Here is an 18,016-nt window from a genome sequence, read left to right as displayed (position 1 = left end):
AGATAAAGCATGTTTTTATTATGTTTATTCTGTAACATAGTTTAGAGTTAGATATGTTATTCTATGCATCATAATTTCAGGGATGGAAACATCTTGTCTCCTGTCCTAGCATAGCATGAACTTCACGTTTTTTGCCACTAGTGGCGTTTATTTTGAAAGAAATCCAACAGAAAGGGGATGGAAAGAAGGTGGGTGGGGGAGGACATGCAACCGAGGAGCCACGTAGCAGAGTTTTAGTCAAGACCTACCTACGCAAGACAAAGTCAAGACCAGCACCCCGAGCTACGTTGCACAAAAAATTACGTTTTACCTATCAAAATTGCTTCTCAAATTGATCTGAAAGATCCACATTTCCATAAAACACCTAGATATGAAATCCTTAGAACTGAAATAAATTTAATCAGCAAAGATCCGTCCAGAAGAATCGGATCGTTCCTGAATGTCATATCAATACAGATTTCGGTCACAGCATTGTCCCATATATGCGACACCTCAGTCAACACCTCCACACAATATTTCAGCGCATGAGTGACAACTTTTTTTCATCGCAGATGCAACATGTGTGTCTCAGTCAGCACAGCTAGCTTTGCTAGCATCACGTCCACATAGCTTACCTTTCTTTAAGCTTTCCTTCGAAGTGATGCTAAAAGTTGGATGCAGTCCCCACCGTCTGTGAAAGCGAAGCGCTGCTGATTTTACTTCTCGCCATATCTATGATTTATGCAGCGCTATTATATTACTGACGATTAGACAGACATCTTCTCCCACTCAGAGGAAACCCCTGCGCATGTCTGGAGCTCCGCTTGCGAGTAAAGGGGGAGGCGATGGGTGACAACAGACACGTAAGTCACGTTATTGCTTGGATTTTACGGCGCCACCTTAAGTCCCTGAACTTCACATTTTAACGGACAAAAAGCACAATGCGACTTGGATGTACCGAGTAACGCGATACTTTTGTAGAAATGTAGCGAAGTAGAAAGTACAGATACTTACTGTAAAATGTAGTGGAGTAAAAGTAGAAAGTACCCATTATTAAATCTACTTAAGTAAAGTACAGATACACAAAAATTGTACTTAAGTACAGTAACGAAGTATTTGTACTTCGTTACTTCCCACCATTGCTGAAATTTTTATTCTTTTTTTGCTAAATTCCTGGAGCTCAGTTTGATTGGATGGACATTGTCTAAGCAGCAGTTTCCTACTCTTGCCATGAATTCTCAAGTGTTTTTGTGTTTTGGCTTTGACAGGACCATTCTAGCACATTATCATGTGCTATGAATAAGGTCATTTAGAAGTAGTTTTAGTCGTATGTTTAGAGTTGTTTCCATTCTTTCAGATGAACTTTCGCTCCAGTCTTTAACGGCCGTTCACAAGTTTTCTTGCAAGTCCATAAAAACATTTTGTCTGTAAACTGTTAAGCAGATGAACAAGCACAAAAACTAATATAGTGGATTTAATTTTCTCTTTAAAATTCAAGTCCAAGCTGAAATTGCTCAAACTGTAGCAGAAGGTAAAACAGGCATAATTCAGTAGCGTACATCTTTATTGTGTTGTAAAAAAAACCTCTTTGGAACCAAAAGTGGGATGGTTCTCCTATTTTTTTATTCAGAGACATGTAATTAAGAAAGTAAGAAGTAATATTTGGTATTCAAAGAACTGTAATCTTCTCCATAAACCAACAATCATTTGAAATGTCAGCCTATTTTTATTTTTTTTGCTACTACCATGTGGCCCCACTCTGCCACTAAACGCAGATCCCATTCGCTTTGATGACGGATCGTGATCCCCAACCTGAAGAGATGACCCTGATGAATCAGTTCAACGTCTCTAATGCTTAAACCCAATTCACTTGAACAGGATGCAAGCTGCATTCAGAGCTGAAAATGATCACAAGAAATCAGAGGACCGGAGGAAATTTAGAGAAATGACCAACTAAAAGGACCCTAATGTAAATGATATGATTATGACGCAGATTATCTGGAGTTCTGTTTCTCACTGATGACTTGGAGAGTCTCAGCCGGTGGCCATGTTAGTTTCATACAAGCGAATATGGACAGTGGTAAAAGTGTAATAATTCAAACTTTCATGGAATGATGACAAAGTTAGGATCAGAGCATGTTTTCGTTAAATGTTTTCTGTTTTCTGCACTCAAAAGTTTATTTCAAAACACTTTTCGTTGGAGGGAAACATCTCTTGTTTTGCGTCCGATGTGTGCAAATGTGTCAACGTGGCAACTGTGAGACGTGCACTTTCAAAATCAATGGAAACAAGACAGCAACTGCTGAAAGTATAAGGGTTTCTGTTTTGCAGTTTGCTGCAAACCCTAAAGGAGACATAACATCTTTGCTTGAGAACTTTGCTTTAGACAATATCTGCACATTAGGGAAATTAATTTGGAAATGGTTTTATACCTCCCTTCTCTCATTAGAAACTTAAACATGTTGCTAACATTTACATTTAAACTGGGAATAACACTAAGCTTCAAACCAGTTGGATTCATACGAAATGTTACTGTTTAATAACCTTTAATTCACAGCTGTAATCACAGCAAAAACTTGTTCTATTAAATACTGGCTCAGGTAAGTTTTTTTTTTTTTTAGATCTTTTTGGCTCTAGTGGCCTTTATTTGTTAATTGACAGGAAAGTGGGTAATGAGAGAAGGGAGAAGACATGCAGCAAAGGTCGCCAAGGCCGGGAATCAAACCTGCAACAGCTGCGTCGAGGACTAAGGCCTCCATATGTGGGTTGTGCTTAACCTCTGCACCACCACAGCACACCACGGGCTCAGGTAAGTTGATAACAAACACACGCCACACTTTTAAGCTCTGATAAGCATTTTCAAAAACCATGTGTTGTATTTTTTGTCTTACTTCCCGGTATGTTTCATTTAAAGTTAGTCTATCACATGCGTTGCGTGAGTGTGACAAAAACATCAATGCATAAGAATTATTCTCTCTGGCGCTAAACACAGAACCACAGCCAGCGGACTCATCAAGGCTCCACTCCCTTGAGGTTTCGTTAACGAAGGGATTGTTTGGTGTTTGTCTGGTACACAGCTCAATTAGCCTTCCAGAGCTCTTCAATGCATCCTAAATTAACTAAAGACATAAATACATTTGGTCTGGATTCAACCCCAAGCCAGCCATTACGCACCACATGCAGCCTTGAGACTGTAATTGGTGCAACACACACTTGCGCAAGCGCACACTCACACTACCTTCATTAGCTCTCATTAGCTGAAAAAATTTACCTAGAATTCATTGGGGCCACGTTGCTCTCTTGTGGGAACCAATCGGATTACGCTGCTCTTCCTGGTCGGAAAATGATGTCATCTGTCTGTCTGTCTGTCTATGGATGTGATACTGTCTCTCTTCAAAGTCTTCATTCTTTTGCTGCAGACATTTTAACTCATCAGCATCGTGGGGCTCATACCTCTGTGATGGCCGCATTCCATTTCTGCGCTGCCATTGTGCGTGCTGGGTCACCGCCACACCCGGGCACCAGCAGAACCTTTGTGAATGTCATTAGCTGCAGGTGGGCCTTTCTGTAATGATATGTCAAAATGTCCTGCCAGAGGTCGTTTTCTCCTGGGGTCATGGGATTTTTTTCTTATTTTTATTTTTTTAAAGGACGGGATGATCATAAAAATCTAAATCACATGAAAACTCTTCTGCTTGTCGTCATTAAAAGAATTCCAACTACTTATTTCTCTCCTGCTTGGGCTCGTCCCTCTCTTTCAGCAGATAAAATGATTCATAAGCATTAAATCATTAAGAGGATTTCTAATATTAAACTTCAAAGAAAACCTTTGAAAAAGAAAACCATTAATGTCTTATTAGACAGTCTAATCTAATACATTGACAAAAATGATTCTAAATTACCTGCTGCGGTGCAGAATCGAGGAAAACAGAATATTATGAGTTTCACCTAGATAACTGAATTGCACTGGATTGCGTGGGAGAATCTGACATATTTATAAACATCATTTTTCACCCTGAGCTAGATTTGCGACAGACTGGTTGTGGTCTTTGACGCAGTCGAAACCGCCGGCTTTAGAGATCAAGTCACCGGAGTGCGAATCTACCTTAGTGCGTCACAGATGCACTTCCCTTCAGCAATAAAACCTGAATACCTGTCAAAGCAGGATGACCTCATCGCAATCATCGGGCATTCTTCAGCTAAATGAGCGTGATGAGACGCTCGTCATGGTTGTTTTTGAGTTATAGAATTTCAACGTGCTTGTTTTCATGGAAAAGCAGTGTGAAAATGGACAATTTTGCTTAACATGCCAGCAATTTCTCCAATAATTACTTTTCCTAGAAACATTTCTGACCCTTACATTGTTCCATGTAACATAGAATAAGACATCCCACACTGTGAAAACTGCTATTTATTTATTATTGATATTTTTAATTCTTTCACTGAGCCTCATCCGCAGAATGAAATAACTTCTGGTAAGTTGATTAAAACAAACAAACAAAAAAAGCAGTATAATAACGATAATATCACTGGGTTGCTCTAATGAGTTTAACTCACACTAGAGAGCAAATTTGTTCATCTATGATAACATTAGCTTTTTGTTGCGAAGTAGTTAGCGCTAGCTATATTCAACAGACAATATAAGAATGAATTTTGCTCCCACAATTCAGTTGTAATGTGCTATCCATTTTGTGTAAAATTACATTTACAAGCTTGTTTTTGTCGATTTTGTTGAGCATTTCGTAGAACTGTTGTTATAAGAGTTGCCTTGCAGCAATGATTTCCTGGCTTTAAACTCTTATTTGGGCCTCTCTTGGGTTTTCCATGTTCCTGTCCCCCCACATCATAACACATAAGCATTGGATTTGCATGTTTTGCAAACCCTTTGACTCCGGGTTTGTCTTCCTGAGTCAAACCCATGACTCAACCCTGGTTGTGTTAAATCTACCCCGCCCTGAATTTGTCCATAGTCTACAGAAAACAATGCAGCAGTTTGCAGAGTGAAGGAAAATAAATGTCCACAGTCATCACTTTGATTTTAGCCAGTCAACAACACTTTATTCAATAGATTAAACATTCTGCCACATTGTCTCCGTCTTTCTCTGCTTGGCATCTGGAAAGCACTTCCCTGATCTAACCTGACAGAGTTGCATAATACCTTGTCGATATCCAGAGCCAGCCATGCTTTCGACTGTCATCGTGCTTTTTGTGTCACGATGATGTAAAATCGTGACACAAACGATTTTACATCATCGTCTTGCAACAGTATGAAAACTTAGGCTGCATTTGATTTTCTTGACTTAACCTAAATATGCTTTTTTATGCTGTAATTGAATAGTTTTTAGTGTTCCACTGTATGTGCCTGTTTTCTGGACATCATTTTACTGTCAATAGTAAAGATATGTGGGTGAGTTTGGCTAAAATCACCCACATATTCCAGTAATTTGTTACAGCCTTCCTCATAAATATCAGCCTAATTATTAATAATGGGAGAGACAGGGACTTTATGTGCTGTCTTTATTAGTATCCTAGGGTATGATGACATCCATAGGTTTAATAAATTGGGGAAATTTTTACTGTTTTGTTGTCAAAGACTCTTTATGTTTCAGTGGATTTACTGAATGTAAATTCATTTGATCTTTAATTAGATTTTTTTCAAAACATAAGAATTTGGTTAAAAAACTTCCTTAATTTACTCCTAAGAAAATTCACAATACATTTCTTCATATAGATCTGATTATAACAGCAGGGATGTAAGAATTTAGGTAGTGTTTGTCATAGTAATGCTACAAATGATCTTGTTAAATGACTACTGCTGAGGATACATTTAAATGTTGGTGATAAAATTTTTTCTGTGTTTAGATATAATGGAAATAGCGTTTTTAGGTAAAACTATGATAAAAGTTTTATTTTTATTTTAATTGAATGGATTTATTTAAGCCATCTTTAGATCTTCAAGGAGAAAGGAAATGAGTGTAAAAAGAAAACAGAAGTCTACAATACAGTACAGTCTAAAGACAAATATTGATCTTATTTATCAGAATTGAAATATGTGACTTGACTTTTCCTGCTTTACATCAGCAAGCATTGCCAGCATTTTACTAAATGCCCAATTAATGAAGGGTATTTTGTGAAAAAATTAATTTCATGCCATTTTCAAGGTTCAAAGTTTACATACACTAAGCCTATGCTTAGAGCAGGGGTATCAAACTCGTTTTCATTTTGGGCCATGTCAAAAATCTGAATGTTCTTAAAGGGCCAGTTGTGCCAGAATATAATGATAAAAAACAATTAAACTGTTAAAATATCATTAAACAGCTGTCCCTTCAGAATTTTGTGGGGGGTTTTTTGCGTGTGGGGGGTTTTTTGCAATCAAAATGACAGATTTCGTGCCAATTTAGAAATGTTTTTAAGGAATTTTTATTTTTGCACTAATGTATAATGTTAAATGTGACTTTCTATTATGGACTATAACTTGACATCAAGTAAGGCTGAGGGAGCAGTCACTTAAACTCAATGTTTTTGACCAATTTATATATATATATATATATATATATATATATATATATATATATATATATATATATATATATATATATATATATATATATATATATATATATATATATATAACAATCGGAAAGAAATGTGTAGATTTTTTGATTTTGTGTGAATTTTGCAGGTTTGTGAAAAACTAGAAGGACTTATTGATGTAATTTTTAGTTTAAAGGGACACAAAGAGCTACGGTGGGCCAGATTTGGCTCAGGGGCCTTGAGTTTGACACATGTGGCCTAGAGGATGTGCACTATTTGAAGGGGTATGCATAAGACTGACATGTCACTTTTATGACAGTGTCATATCTGTCATGAACACAAAGAAGTCTTTATGAATGTTTATGACAGTTGTCATGAAGTGTCATTCGGTAAATAATTACACTTTTAATGCAATGTTGTTCTAAAAGTTGCATTAAAAGTTCATTAAAAGTGCCAACTTTGCATGATTTTGTAAATGATAATTTAATGCAAAGTCGGCATTTTTAATCTACTTTCAAGATTGTATTTCATTACCTCTCTGTTTAAACCGCGACTCCGAGCTGAAGCAGAAACGATACTTCAACGTTTTCCGTCATCGGACAAGTAGCAAGTCTACTCCACTTTAAAACGTTTTGGTGAATAAAACGTTTTGGTGAACAGTTAATTCACCAAAAACTGTTCTGTAATCTGGAACGTTTGCTACGTTGAGCTCCAGTTAGCCGCCTCATCTCACTGCGCGAGAGGCAACTGCGACATGCGGCACGGGCAAAAGGTCAAAGGTAACAATAAGACCGGCTTATTATGTTGTACAAAAAAACCCCAACAAAAAACTAATCATTTTAGTACATGTTATTATGTGTCAGAAGAGGACTTAGAAAATAATAATACCAACAAAAAAAAAATAAAACATTGACCAAAAGGGCACTTGGGGGCAAGGAGCAAAAAGGGCAGGTGCTCAAGCACCTCCAGGTCCCCCCTCTGCACGTGCCTGAGGAGACAGAATAAAACTCAGTTACATACATTGTACAAATCTTTTTACAATTTGCGTAACTTACAATGTGCAAATATTTTCTTCAACAACAAAAGGTTTTATATCGCAAAGAGTCCAACTAGTTGAATCCAGAGAACAATTTTCATTTTTCTTTCAAAGATTAACGTAATTTTGTGCTACTCTCTTGACAGACCCTTAACGCATCCACCTATCAGTTTCCAGCACAAGCCGTTCTCTCTGCTGATTGGCTAAGACAGGACGGAAGTGGCTTGTCAGAACAGCAAAGATGTCCGCGCTCATTTGAAAACTTGTCGTAGCCAACTTTACATTTTGAGCAACACAACCGACTCGTTTTTATGTTAGCACGGTTGAAGACGTTGTGGCCAAGCCAACTATACAGTAAGGAAAGACGAGGACACCGCGACAAGGGCCTGCTTATTCCTTATTAGCTGGTAAGTTGGTAAACTCCTCCCAGTAAACTCACAGCTAACATGCTAAACTAGCTTTGATGCCATTGAACCTATAATGTTTTAGCGTTAGCATGCTATTGTTAGCTTTTTTTTTACTCTAAGAAGTTAATTGACAAGCAGTGAGCTTTGCTTTGGAGTATTTCTCGTTAAAGCTCAGCATGTTGTTTGGTTTTGTGGTGAGTTTTGAAGCGAGACGGTATTGGTATTAAACGTTAAAAGGATTGAGCAAAAAGCACTGTCATAATAAATGAAAGAAAATAAGGAGATGCTACCAGATTTTTCCTGTTGGTGTCTAATTTAGCTGATTAATGGAACCATTCATAATTGATTTGCACTGGATTCAGAAACATGAACAATAATTTAGCACAGTTATGGGTAAAATGCAGTTGGCATGTTCTGCAATATTACACAGTAATTTCACAATCGCATTATTTTGCAGTGGTTGTCTACAGGTGCTGGAGCTACAATGAAAATGAGATTGTGTTCCTTACATAAAAAAACCCCAGCTTGATCTCAAAACCCTGAAGAATCATCTTGTTCCTCAGAATAGGTCAGATCAAGTAATTGTGAAAAATAAGCTAAAAACAGTTGCCCCCACAAACTGTTTCTCCCCAGAAATAATGCTGAAATCTGGAACTCATGTCGGAAGTCGTGTATGAAGAGACAGCCACGATGATTGCCGCAGGGGATTTGCAGTTGTTTGTCCCGTTTGGCCGAGAGCACTGCAGGAACCATCCAAACGCCTTCAACCTGCAGCTTAGGGAGCTCCAGCCAGCCTCTGAACTCTGGTCCTCCGACGGTGCTGCCGGGCTGGTGGGGTCCCTGCAGGAAGTCAGTCTGCAGGAAAGAGAGAGGGTGAGATGGCACGGCTTTTGCACGTAGCTTTTCTTTGAAAAATATATTTAATCTGAAACACGCAGTGGCTTCTTTCCATCATCAGGAATCTTGGCAGCTCAGGAAAGGTTGCACAGGAGTCAAAGAGGATGAAGCTGAGTTTGAGGAAGAACTTTATACTGCGGGAAACATGGCTGTTTGGAGCCAGGGCAGTCGTACACAAGCCTCCAGTGTGTACAAGGCCTTCACCGTGGACAGCCCAGTGCAGCAGGTGGGTTATAGAAAAAAAACATCATTTTCTGTAAAATATTGATGCTAATTATGTTTTTCATTGTTTGTTTTCATAAAAACTGTTTTCAAGTATCTTTTTTTAACATGGAACATGGTGATTTCTCTGTACTTGCTGACTGTCTTCTACTTCATACAGGCTTTATGGTGCAACTTTGCTGTTCCTCAGAACAACAATGACGGTACAGTAAAATTATGCTTTTACTAAAAGGCTAACCTGTCACAATAAATCAATTAATTGTGCGAAAAATTAAGAGCTTAATAATTTCAGTTTGCATGATTGTTTTTCTCATGTCTCTCTCTCTTTATTTATTGATCCTAGACAGGGTATACATATGCCATTATCTGGTTAACAAAGTGACAATATGATTGTTTATTGCAATAATTTCTGGGACGATTTATTCTTCAGCAAAATGTGTTATCTTGACAGGCCCGTGCTAAGCTTTCTGTGATTTTTCCTTTACTTTCGTTCAGGGTCCATTTATGCTGAAAGAATTTGATTATTTTCTTTTTCAGCTGAAGAAGTGGAGCAAACGGTGTGTATTGTCCAGAGTAGCTGCATTAACGTACACACTGTGACGGGCAAAGATTTCATCTCACCGCTACCTTTCCAGGTGAGGGAGAAAATAAACAGACACAACTTGGTGCGCTTCCTTGTGCTAGATTCTTAGTTGGTCCACTAAATGAATCTAGAATGATCTCCAAGCTGTTAGTGCTAAACAGTAATAATTGGAAAAAAAGATTTATCAGTAGAAATTAGATGTAAAGTCCATGAATGTTTGCCTGATTTTATTTTTACATTATTTTTCTATAAGCTTGTTATTGAATGGTTTTGTTTCTGATCCGTCTCATATTGCCTGTTTTAGGTTTCAAACGTCTGGGCGACCAAGTTCGGACTTTTGCTGGAAAGGAAAAACGCAGCGAATGACACACAACCGAATCCTCCCGGGTAAGATGATAAAACCCATCAGTACTTGGACATACAAGCTCAAGGCAGATGTCATCACCTGAACTAGTGCTTCCTCATTAAATTCCTGTGTATTTTCTATACAGAGAACCTCTTCCAACAGTGTTCAGCATGTTACATCCTTTAGATGAGATTGCACCCATTGTGTGCAAACCTCCAGGTACAGCACAGATTGGGCTGTTGGTTTCTTTCCACCTGTCTGAGTGTTTATTGACCAAACTGATACTGGGCTTCTTCTTATGACTATGAAGGCCCGTTTGAAGGCTCTCGTGTGCAGTATGTGTCTGACTCCAACATGAAGATGGTGTTCACCTGCTGCCAGCCCTCTATAGTTGTATCATATGATACCGTACAAGGAACGCACACAGTGTGGGCCCTGCGGAAAGTCACAGATGATGTGAGTGACCTCACACTCAGGCAAAAAAAAAAATCCTGAACAAAAACGTATGCCTTGTCTGACCCCTGACCTCTTTCTCAGGAGCGTTCCCTGGTCCTGCGGTGTCTGACAGAACCAGCTGGGACGCCGTTGGGTTTGATGGCTTCAGGTTTTCTAGGATCTCATTTACGTAACACCTCCCATCTTGACTCACCTGGAGGGAGTGGAGGAGGTGGAGGGCAGGGTTCTGCAGCGGGAATAAGGTAATGGATAAAAAGAGAAATTCCTGCTTTCCTCTTTCCTTAATTTTATTTTATTTTTAAGAAATTGGAACTTAATACTCCAGTCTTGCAGAACTTATCTTCTGTTGGTTCACTTCTAAAATCTGTTGTTATCTATTGTGGACAGGCCTGTCCAACCATTCCAAAACGTCAGACTATTTGTTGCTTAGACATTGGTTATGACTGTTATTTGCTAAATTGCATTTTAGCTGTTGGTTAAACGGGATCTAAAACGTAATCAATGCTTTTGAACTCAGATAAAAAAATATATAGAAAAAACTTCGTTCTTTCACAGAAGTTAAACACTTTGTGCTGCGTTTGGCTTCATAATTCACCATCAAACAGGGTTTTGGTAAGAAATATAAGAATTTTCAAGACTCCTTTAAAATTTAGTAAATTCAAGACTTAAGTAATTTTTACATAAAAACTCAAGTAAGAGAATAACTTGCCTTTTTGCTCATGTTTAGGTTAGTTAAACATTTTGCCTACATATTTGAATACAGTTCTTTTTACACAAATGGCTTATCTATAGCTAGTCATAAATAGCGTTTTAGTGAAAATGATATTTACCCAGTTTTTCAAAGATATTTCTTCAAGAGAGAGCTTCATGTCTGGCCAGGTAGGTTTATTACTGCTCGTCATAACAGGTTTTGCAGTTTTGCTTGAAGTGACAATACTGAAATTCCTCATAAGGTTTGCTCAAAACTGTAAATAAAAACTCAAAGAAGTAGTTGTCCCACCCTGTCTTTTGTCTTCTTCCTTCAGTTCTGCGTTCAGCTCTCCTCTGCACTACAGCACTCTGCACAGTCACCCGAGCAGGATCATGACCTCCTCACCAGGAGTTCACTCTCGAGTTCATTCTCCAAACATATCCAACATGGCCGCCTTAAGGTGGGAGTGAGTGTAAGCCACAGCTTTATCATTCACCTTTGGAACATGAAAAGGGTAAAATGTTTCTGCTCTCTCTCTTCCTGTGTCCATCCTAGTCGCGCCCACTCTCCTGGCATGGCTGCTCCGTCTTATTCTGGCGCGTCTCGTTTCAACACGTCCTTCCACAGCCCGTCCCCCAGGGGGCACCACGGCTTGTTGCCGTCTCCTAACAGTACTGCCAACGAGAGCGTGGCGATGCCGGAGATGGAACCGATCATACCGGACCTCTGCGTGGAGCAGCTGTGGAGTGAGGCGGTCTCCGCTGGATGTCACAGGTATTAAACCACAGAGAGCCGTGTTGGACACAGACCCAGAGACGTCCTGGGATTGAGCTATTAGATTAATACTAGATTAGTTCTGTGTTGAAATAAATTTATCTCTAACTTCCAGTTGAATGCTTTTTAAAAAATATTCTGTCATGTAAAGCTACTCTGATTTGTCATCTTAGAAACCAGGGTTGCTCTACTGTGTGACAAAATGATCCCCCAAATAAAATAAAAACAATATATTTTATTAATGAAATTGTCAATGTCTGTGTTGTAATATTCTAACAATTTTATTCATTTCCATATTTTATGTTTGAATCAAAATTTCTTTGGATCTTTTAAGCAAAATGTTAAACTTTATCTGGGAATAGTGAATATGTCACAGTTGTACAAAACACCTAAAAACTATATTTATTGTACATTTTGTCATGCTGTTTCAGTTTTGTATTCCTATGTGTTTTACTAGTGCTGATTTCTTGCATTTTTCAGGGAGATGAGCAGCCAGGCATCTAAAGTATTTCTGACCTCTGACCTCTGTGAGAACCACTATCTCTGCTTCCTGGTGGAATCACATCAACACCTGAGGTAAGCAAATATGCACTACTGCTGCAATTTTTGGCTTTTATTTATCAATGGCTTTTATTTTTCCATTGATGATTATTGCATAAGAAACATTTTTGTTTCTCCAACTCGGAATGAATCCACATCCTTTACAGCTGCTCCCTTGTTTTTTTTCTGTACAATCTGCCACCGCATTGGCTGCCACATTAAATTTAATTAGCAAGCCTTAAACTTGAAATTTATACCATTTATACTCTTCAGAGTTATTGATGCAGCTTATAGATCTGTTTACATCACAGTTTTTTATTTAATCTTTATAAGAAATAAATAAATAAACCCCATTGAAATTAAGATCCTCTTTTTCAAGAGTTTTTGCGAAGAGGCAGCAAAAAATACAACACAGAAAAATAAACAATTAAATCAAAATGTTGGAATAGTACTTTTATGTAAGAAAAAATAATTTGTGGTATCAAATAAGCTCTCTGTGTAGAACTATATACTAGTGTGGTGTTTACATGTCAAGCAAGTACGGCCTTTAACATGAGCCATATAGACGGTTGCCAAGAGCAACAACTGCTGCTGCGACAACTCCAAACCCTCATCCTCAAAAAAACAAAACACACGCACAAAAAAAAAATTAAGTAATGGGGAATTAAATGATTGCATAAATGTGCATTTGTTGAACATCTTTGCTGCAATGATTAATAATTTGTCATTATGCCAGCAATATATTTTGTAATTCTTGTTTTTCTTTTTTTCTTTAATTTTTTTAAAAAATGGTGCAGAAAATGCTTTGATTAAATAATTCAGAAACTAAACTGAGTGTTTCTCTCTCTCAAAACCCCCCAAAAAACAACTGATGTAGCAGGATGCAACCCCTAAAACTTTCTTGATCTTGATATGGAAGTAATCTCTAACATTTTGTAGGTGGATTGACTATCATTATCTGGGATCTGTGTTTGCAGTGAACCAAAAGCACAAAAACAAATACTGTTATATTGTACATCACTTTTTTTTGTCCGTATATTTGGCTTTGAGTCTGTACTTGAATTTCTAATTTGCCAACCCCTGTGTATTTTTGATTAATTTCAGTTTGGATTTCAAGAGTTTCTCTATCCAGTAAAGATCTGATCATTTCTTTATTTAAAGCTCTACAACGAAGAAGGCGCAATAATAATGTAGTTGACGGATGCTGTCTGAGTCCTACCAAACAATTGGGTCAACATTAAAGAGCCATTAGAGCAACGAGAATTGATTATCTCTCTAAAGCAAATTTAATCTAGAATGCTTTTCTGTGATTTTCCTTCTTCCTTTTCCCTTCCCTATCGAATTAAACGGTGAAATGTGCACTTACAAATTGCCGTGTTTTTGTTCCTACAGATGCGTGAAGTTTATAGAGAGCAACGATGCCACCCAGCTCATCTTCCCCTCCGTCACAACCATACCTGCAAAAGATGCTGCACCTCTGCAGGTATTCATGGCATCCCAGTACAACCAGCTCCAAAACATTTTCCTATCATAAAGGGAAGCGGTGTGTTCCAATTGCTAAATAAATTTACTTCTTTTTTTCCTTTTCTAATGTAGAGATGGAAGTTCATTGGTTATATGAAAAAACTTGAAATTATATTGATTTTATTATTTTGGTGTCTTATTAATTTCCGTTTTTATTATGTGTTTATACATCCATTTTATCTCGATCCATGTATATATTTTTTTTTATTTAGTATAAAATCATCCCAATTAATTTTAGATAATTTTATTACAATTTAAATATTTATAGTATACTGAAATCTTATTTACCTTTTAATTCAATTTCTTTACTTTCTGTCCTAAAATGTGTCTAAATTATTCTGAACTTTGGACCACTGTGGTGGGCAAAAACACAATTGGCAAGTTTTTAGTTTTGATTTGTTTTTTGAAAAGTCTCATTTGTATGTTTTTGCTCTCCAGAATATAGATGCCATGTTGGTTCTGGAGGCTTGTGGCAGTCTGGTTATTTACACAGGCATCACAAGGGTAAGGACAACATGGGGACAGGTTGATGACTGCATGAACACTCAGCTGCCTCACACACTGTTAGTGTTAACTTATTCAATAGAGTATTTCAGTGATGCAGTCCTGAATCGGCTTCCTTTGTGCTCCTGCAGGTCAGTAAGGTGCATCTCCCCAGCCCACTGTCTCACTCCATCAGCCTGACCAATCAACTCCCTTATCTCAGCACACCGGTGGAGACCGTCAGTACACCTGCTAATGCAGGCAACAGGCACATCCACAGGCTTAATGAGGTAAAAGAATGTGGCGTTAATGCACTCCACTCGAATGTATTTTTCAGACTTGAAGTAGGAAACAGTTGCGTTTATTCCACAAAGTTACCTGTTGAGTTGTCTTTTTAACTTGAATATTCATACTATGTACATATTTTAAATGGTCAAATATGACAGAAGTACTCTACGGTTTATTTTTTTTTTACATTTATAGAAAATTTTCCTGTCCATGTTTGAATACCGTAATTTCCGGACTTTAAGTCGCTATTTTTTTCACGTGCTTTGAACGCTGCGGCAACAATGTATTTTATGAGGCGTTTAATTCAGACGCTGAAGAATGCGACTTTAGAGGTTTTAGGTTGATGAAGCTGGTAATCAGTGAGTTTTTCTGGCAGGCTGCTATATTTATTTTACTTTTTCATGTTGTCATGTTAAAGATACTATTCAGGAAAGAGTGCATTGTATGTTCTTGTAGTTGGTGGTACGTACTTCATTAAATTTCTTTTTTTTTTTTTTTTAATCTTTCTGTGTAAGTATCTCTTGTTAAAATGGACACCTGCAGCTTATAGACGGGTATATGTATGTTTTTTTTTTTTTCTTCTTAAAACTTACGGGTGCAGCTCAATAGTTTGGAAATTGCGGTATTTTAGTATTTCAGGCTTTTTTTTTTGTCTTGTCATCTTACTTGATTTTTTAAAATTAATTAATGCATTTTTTTATTCCTTTTTTTAAGGATGCAATGCCCTCTCCAGTGTCGGAGCTGAAGAGTCTAAACATTAAACAGGAAGCTTCATTCATTGAAGACTTCTCGTTTCAACAAGCCACGCCTTTCATCCTCTCTTTGCGGGACCCTGTGTGCAACCGGGTCACTCTGGTAGGTTGATTTATTTATTTTTTCTTAATTTTTAAAATATTTATTTTTTTAAACAGTTCAGACATTTTACCGCTGTTCATAGATTTCCAATACTAACACCACACATTAATTCCTTTCCTCAGTAAAGTATTTAATATCAAATCATAACTAAATCCCTATCACCTTTTTAAAGCATGAAATTGAATTTATGTGAAAATAATTTTTAGCACATTGAAATGAAATGAAAAAATCTTAAGTTCATTACATTTTTTGTATTTTCAATTTTATGATTGTCTATATAAAATTTTTTTTTTAAAATCAGTTCCATAAATTATTTTAAGTAGGGAACAGCTTCTAAATTACAATCTACATAGTAAAGAGAGGAATGGAATACCTTCAGCTGGAGCTCCAGTTCTGGTCCAACGCTGCAGAAGCTTCTGCAAGTAAATCTGTTGTTTCTGCTTTCCAAAAACACTTATTTTCACCAAGTGTATGTATGTGCTCCACTTCTAGACATTCATTTCGCAAATCAATTTAAATTTCTATTTACCTCAGGTTTTTTTTTGTGCTGGGGGATTCCATCTCCTGATGGAAACCAGTTGGCCTTTTCACAGAGCATCTTTTTCATAATGCAACAGAAAAAGCAAAGGTAGAGATAATCAAATAGAGGATGGACAAATTCAATTTGCCTGCTTTAGTTTGACTTTACAGTTGTACAGATTGGAGGATTACACTGCTCAAAGTGTCTTATTAAACGCCTCATCTGTTTCCCCAACATCTGTGTGGAATTGGAGCTGTAATGTGAATTTTTTTGCTATTTGTCTTTATTTCTAGGAGCTAAGCAGTGGTGTGATGCTGAGGATCTGTATCCCAGAGATAGCTACCTCTGAGCTGGGTAAGACGCTCTGATTTAGCACAGGCAACAAGAACAAGGTGGTTGTTGTCTAATTAAGCAATGTGTTAATAAATTATTTACTTTCTTTCTTTTTACTCGCCCCATTGCTGCACAGACAAATGGAGACAGAAATGACTGCGTCAGAGCAGTTAAGCGCTTCAGAATTAGATTTGCGAGCTGCTCTATGCTTCACAGTGACGTAAAATCTTTTATACTGAGGATGCCATTACAAAGCAGACACACACACACACAGGCTGACTCTTCTTAATGGTTATAATTAATCCACCACATCAATGTTCTCTGCAGCTTGGGGAGAAAAAATAAAAATAACAAAATCACATTGACATCTCTAACCTAACTTGTTCTCATTTTTTTGATTATTTATTTTAAAATATCATAAAGAAATCAGAAATATTTCATCGAGAATGATACATTTTTCCTCACTTACCTCCATTATTATATTGCATCCAAAATGCTGATAGAGGTACTAAAATGTGCTGGTGTTTATCAAGACAGTGAGTAGGAGTTACATTTTCATGATGTGTTCATTTTGTATGTTCCAATTAGGAGAAATACTCTTTTTGTAGGTAATAAAGCCACATAAATTAGAATACTTAAAAAAAAAAAAAAAAATTTTAAATTAATAAAACACCTTTTAGTTTTTGATTTAATTATGTTTTTTTTGTTTTGTGGCGGGTATCCGGTTAAGTTCAAACTGGAGGGAAAAATAATCTCTTAATTGATAATGAATATAGAAGTACACTAATCCTTCGTGGTGCACAGCCTGCTAGCTCAGAGCCTGCTCGCTAGTGGGGTTGTTTATCATCCTATCCCTAATATTACTTGTGTGTACAGTTAAACACCTAATTATAGTTTTTAATGTTAATTATTGCATGAAACAATTTATTCTTTGGACCCCAACACCTTTGGGAATTACCTACTTTTAGGTCATCTAATTTGTAGAGTTGGAAATAAAGCATGAGAATGAATTGCTTCTCTGCGATCATTTATGTATTGGATTTTTCTTTCACGTCTATTTGATGTAGCAGGATTTTTTTCTCTCAAGAGACGCTAATGCTTGAATGCCATTCTGTTTTGGAGTTTTTGAGCAGTTGCTTTCTAAAATAAAAAGCATCTTCGTCATAATTGACAGCTGAGGATGGAGGACCAAGATTAAATCTGCTGCTGTGCAATAAGAGGCTCTGTCATTCTGACCTTTCTGCTTTGCTTTAATGATGCCTGTTTCTTTTCTCTGCTTTTGAAAATGACCTGCAAAGAAAGAGCAATCAGATTTTTTGTTTTTTTGTTTTTGTCATTTCATAAGTTATTTGACAATTTTGTATGGTATAATACGATTCATATGGCACAATTGGTTACAACCTTTACGAGACATTTACATGAATAATTTTGCTTTTATCCTGAGGGGCCCATAAATCAGGGAAATTGACAGTTTTACTTGGAAATACAGCTTTGACCTAAAAGTATTAATCCCTACCATATCTTATTGTCTTAAGAAATAAGGTAATG

General features: G+C 37.1%; 1 protein-coding gene across 4 annotated transcripts in view; it reads left to right on the top strand.

Moving 5' to 3' along the window:
* The first annotated feature begins 7,755 nt into the window (after positions 1-7,755).
* Positions 7,756-18,016, top strand: part of anapc1 (anaphase promoting complex subunit 1) — a 55,007-nt gene continuing 44,746 nt past the window's right edge. For all 4 annotated transcript variants that reach the window (XM_008428801.3, XM_081616187.1, XM_017309138.2 and 1 more), the window contains exons 1-17: positions 7,756-7,956; positions 8,590-8,829; positions 8,915-9,079; positions 9,236-9,278; positions 9,613-9,710; positions 9,963-10,045; positions 10,150-10,223; positions 10,315-10,460; positions 10,542-10,702; positions 11,486-11,611; positions 11,707-11,925; positions 12,406-12,501; positions 13,858-13,948; positions 14,428-14,493; positions 14,625-14,762; positions 15,475-15,615; positions 16,429-16,489. In XM_008428801.3, the coding sequence (XP_008427023.1) occupies positions 8,614-8,829; positions 8,915-9,079; positions 9,236-9,278; positions 9,613-9,710; positions 9,963-10,045; positions 10,150-10,223; positions 10,315-10,460; positions 10,542-10,702; positions 11,486-11,611; positions 11,707-11,925; positions 12,406-12,501; positions 13,858-13,948; positions 14,428-14,493; positions 14,625-14,762; positions 15,475-15,615; positions 16,429-16,489 (1,924 nt within the window). In that variant the 5' untranslated portion in view covers positions 7,756-7,956; positions 8,590-8,613. The remainder of the gene's footprint in view (positions 7,957-8,589; positions 8,830-8,914; positions 9,080-9,235; positions 9,279-9,612; positions 9,711-9,962; positions 10,046-10,149; positions 10,224-10,314; positions 10,461-10,541; positions 10,703-11,485; positions 11,612-11,706; positions 11,926-12,405; positions 12,502-13,857; positions 13,949-14,427; positions 14,494-14,624; positions 14,763-15,474; positions 15,616-16,428; positions 16,490-18,016) is intronic.

This window comes from Poecilia reticulata, chromosome 15 (assembly GCF_904066995.2).
Source record: "Poecilia reticulata chromosome 15, P_reticulata-male-v2, whole genome shotgun sequence".
Classification (NCBI taxonomy): Eukaryota; Metazoa; Chordata; class Actinopteri; order Cyprinodontiformes; family Poeciliidae; genus Poecilia; species Poecilia reticulata.
This window is presented reverse-complemented; position numbering and strand designations above follow the sequence as displayed.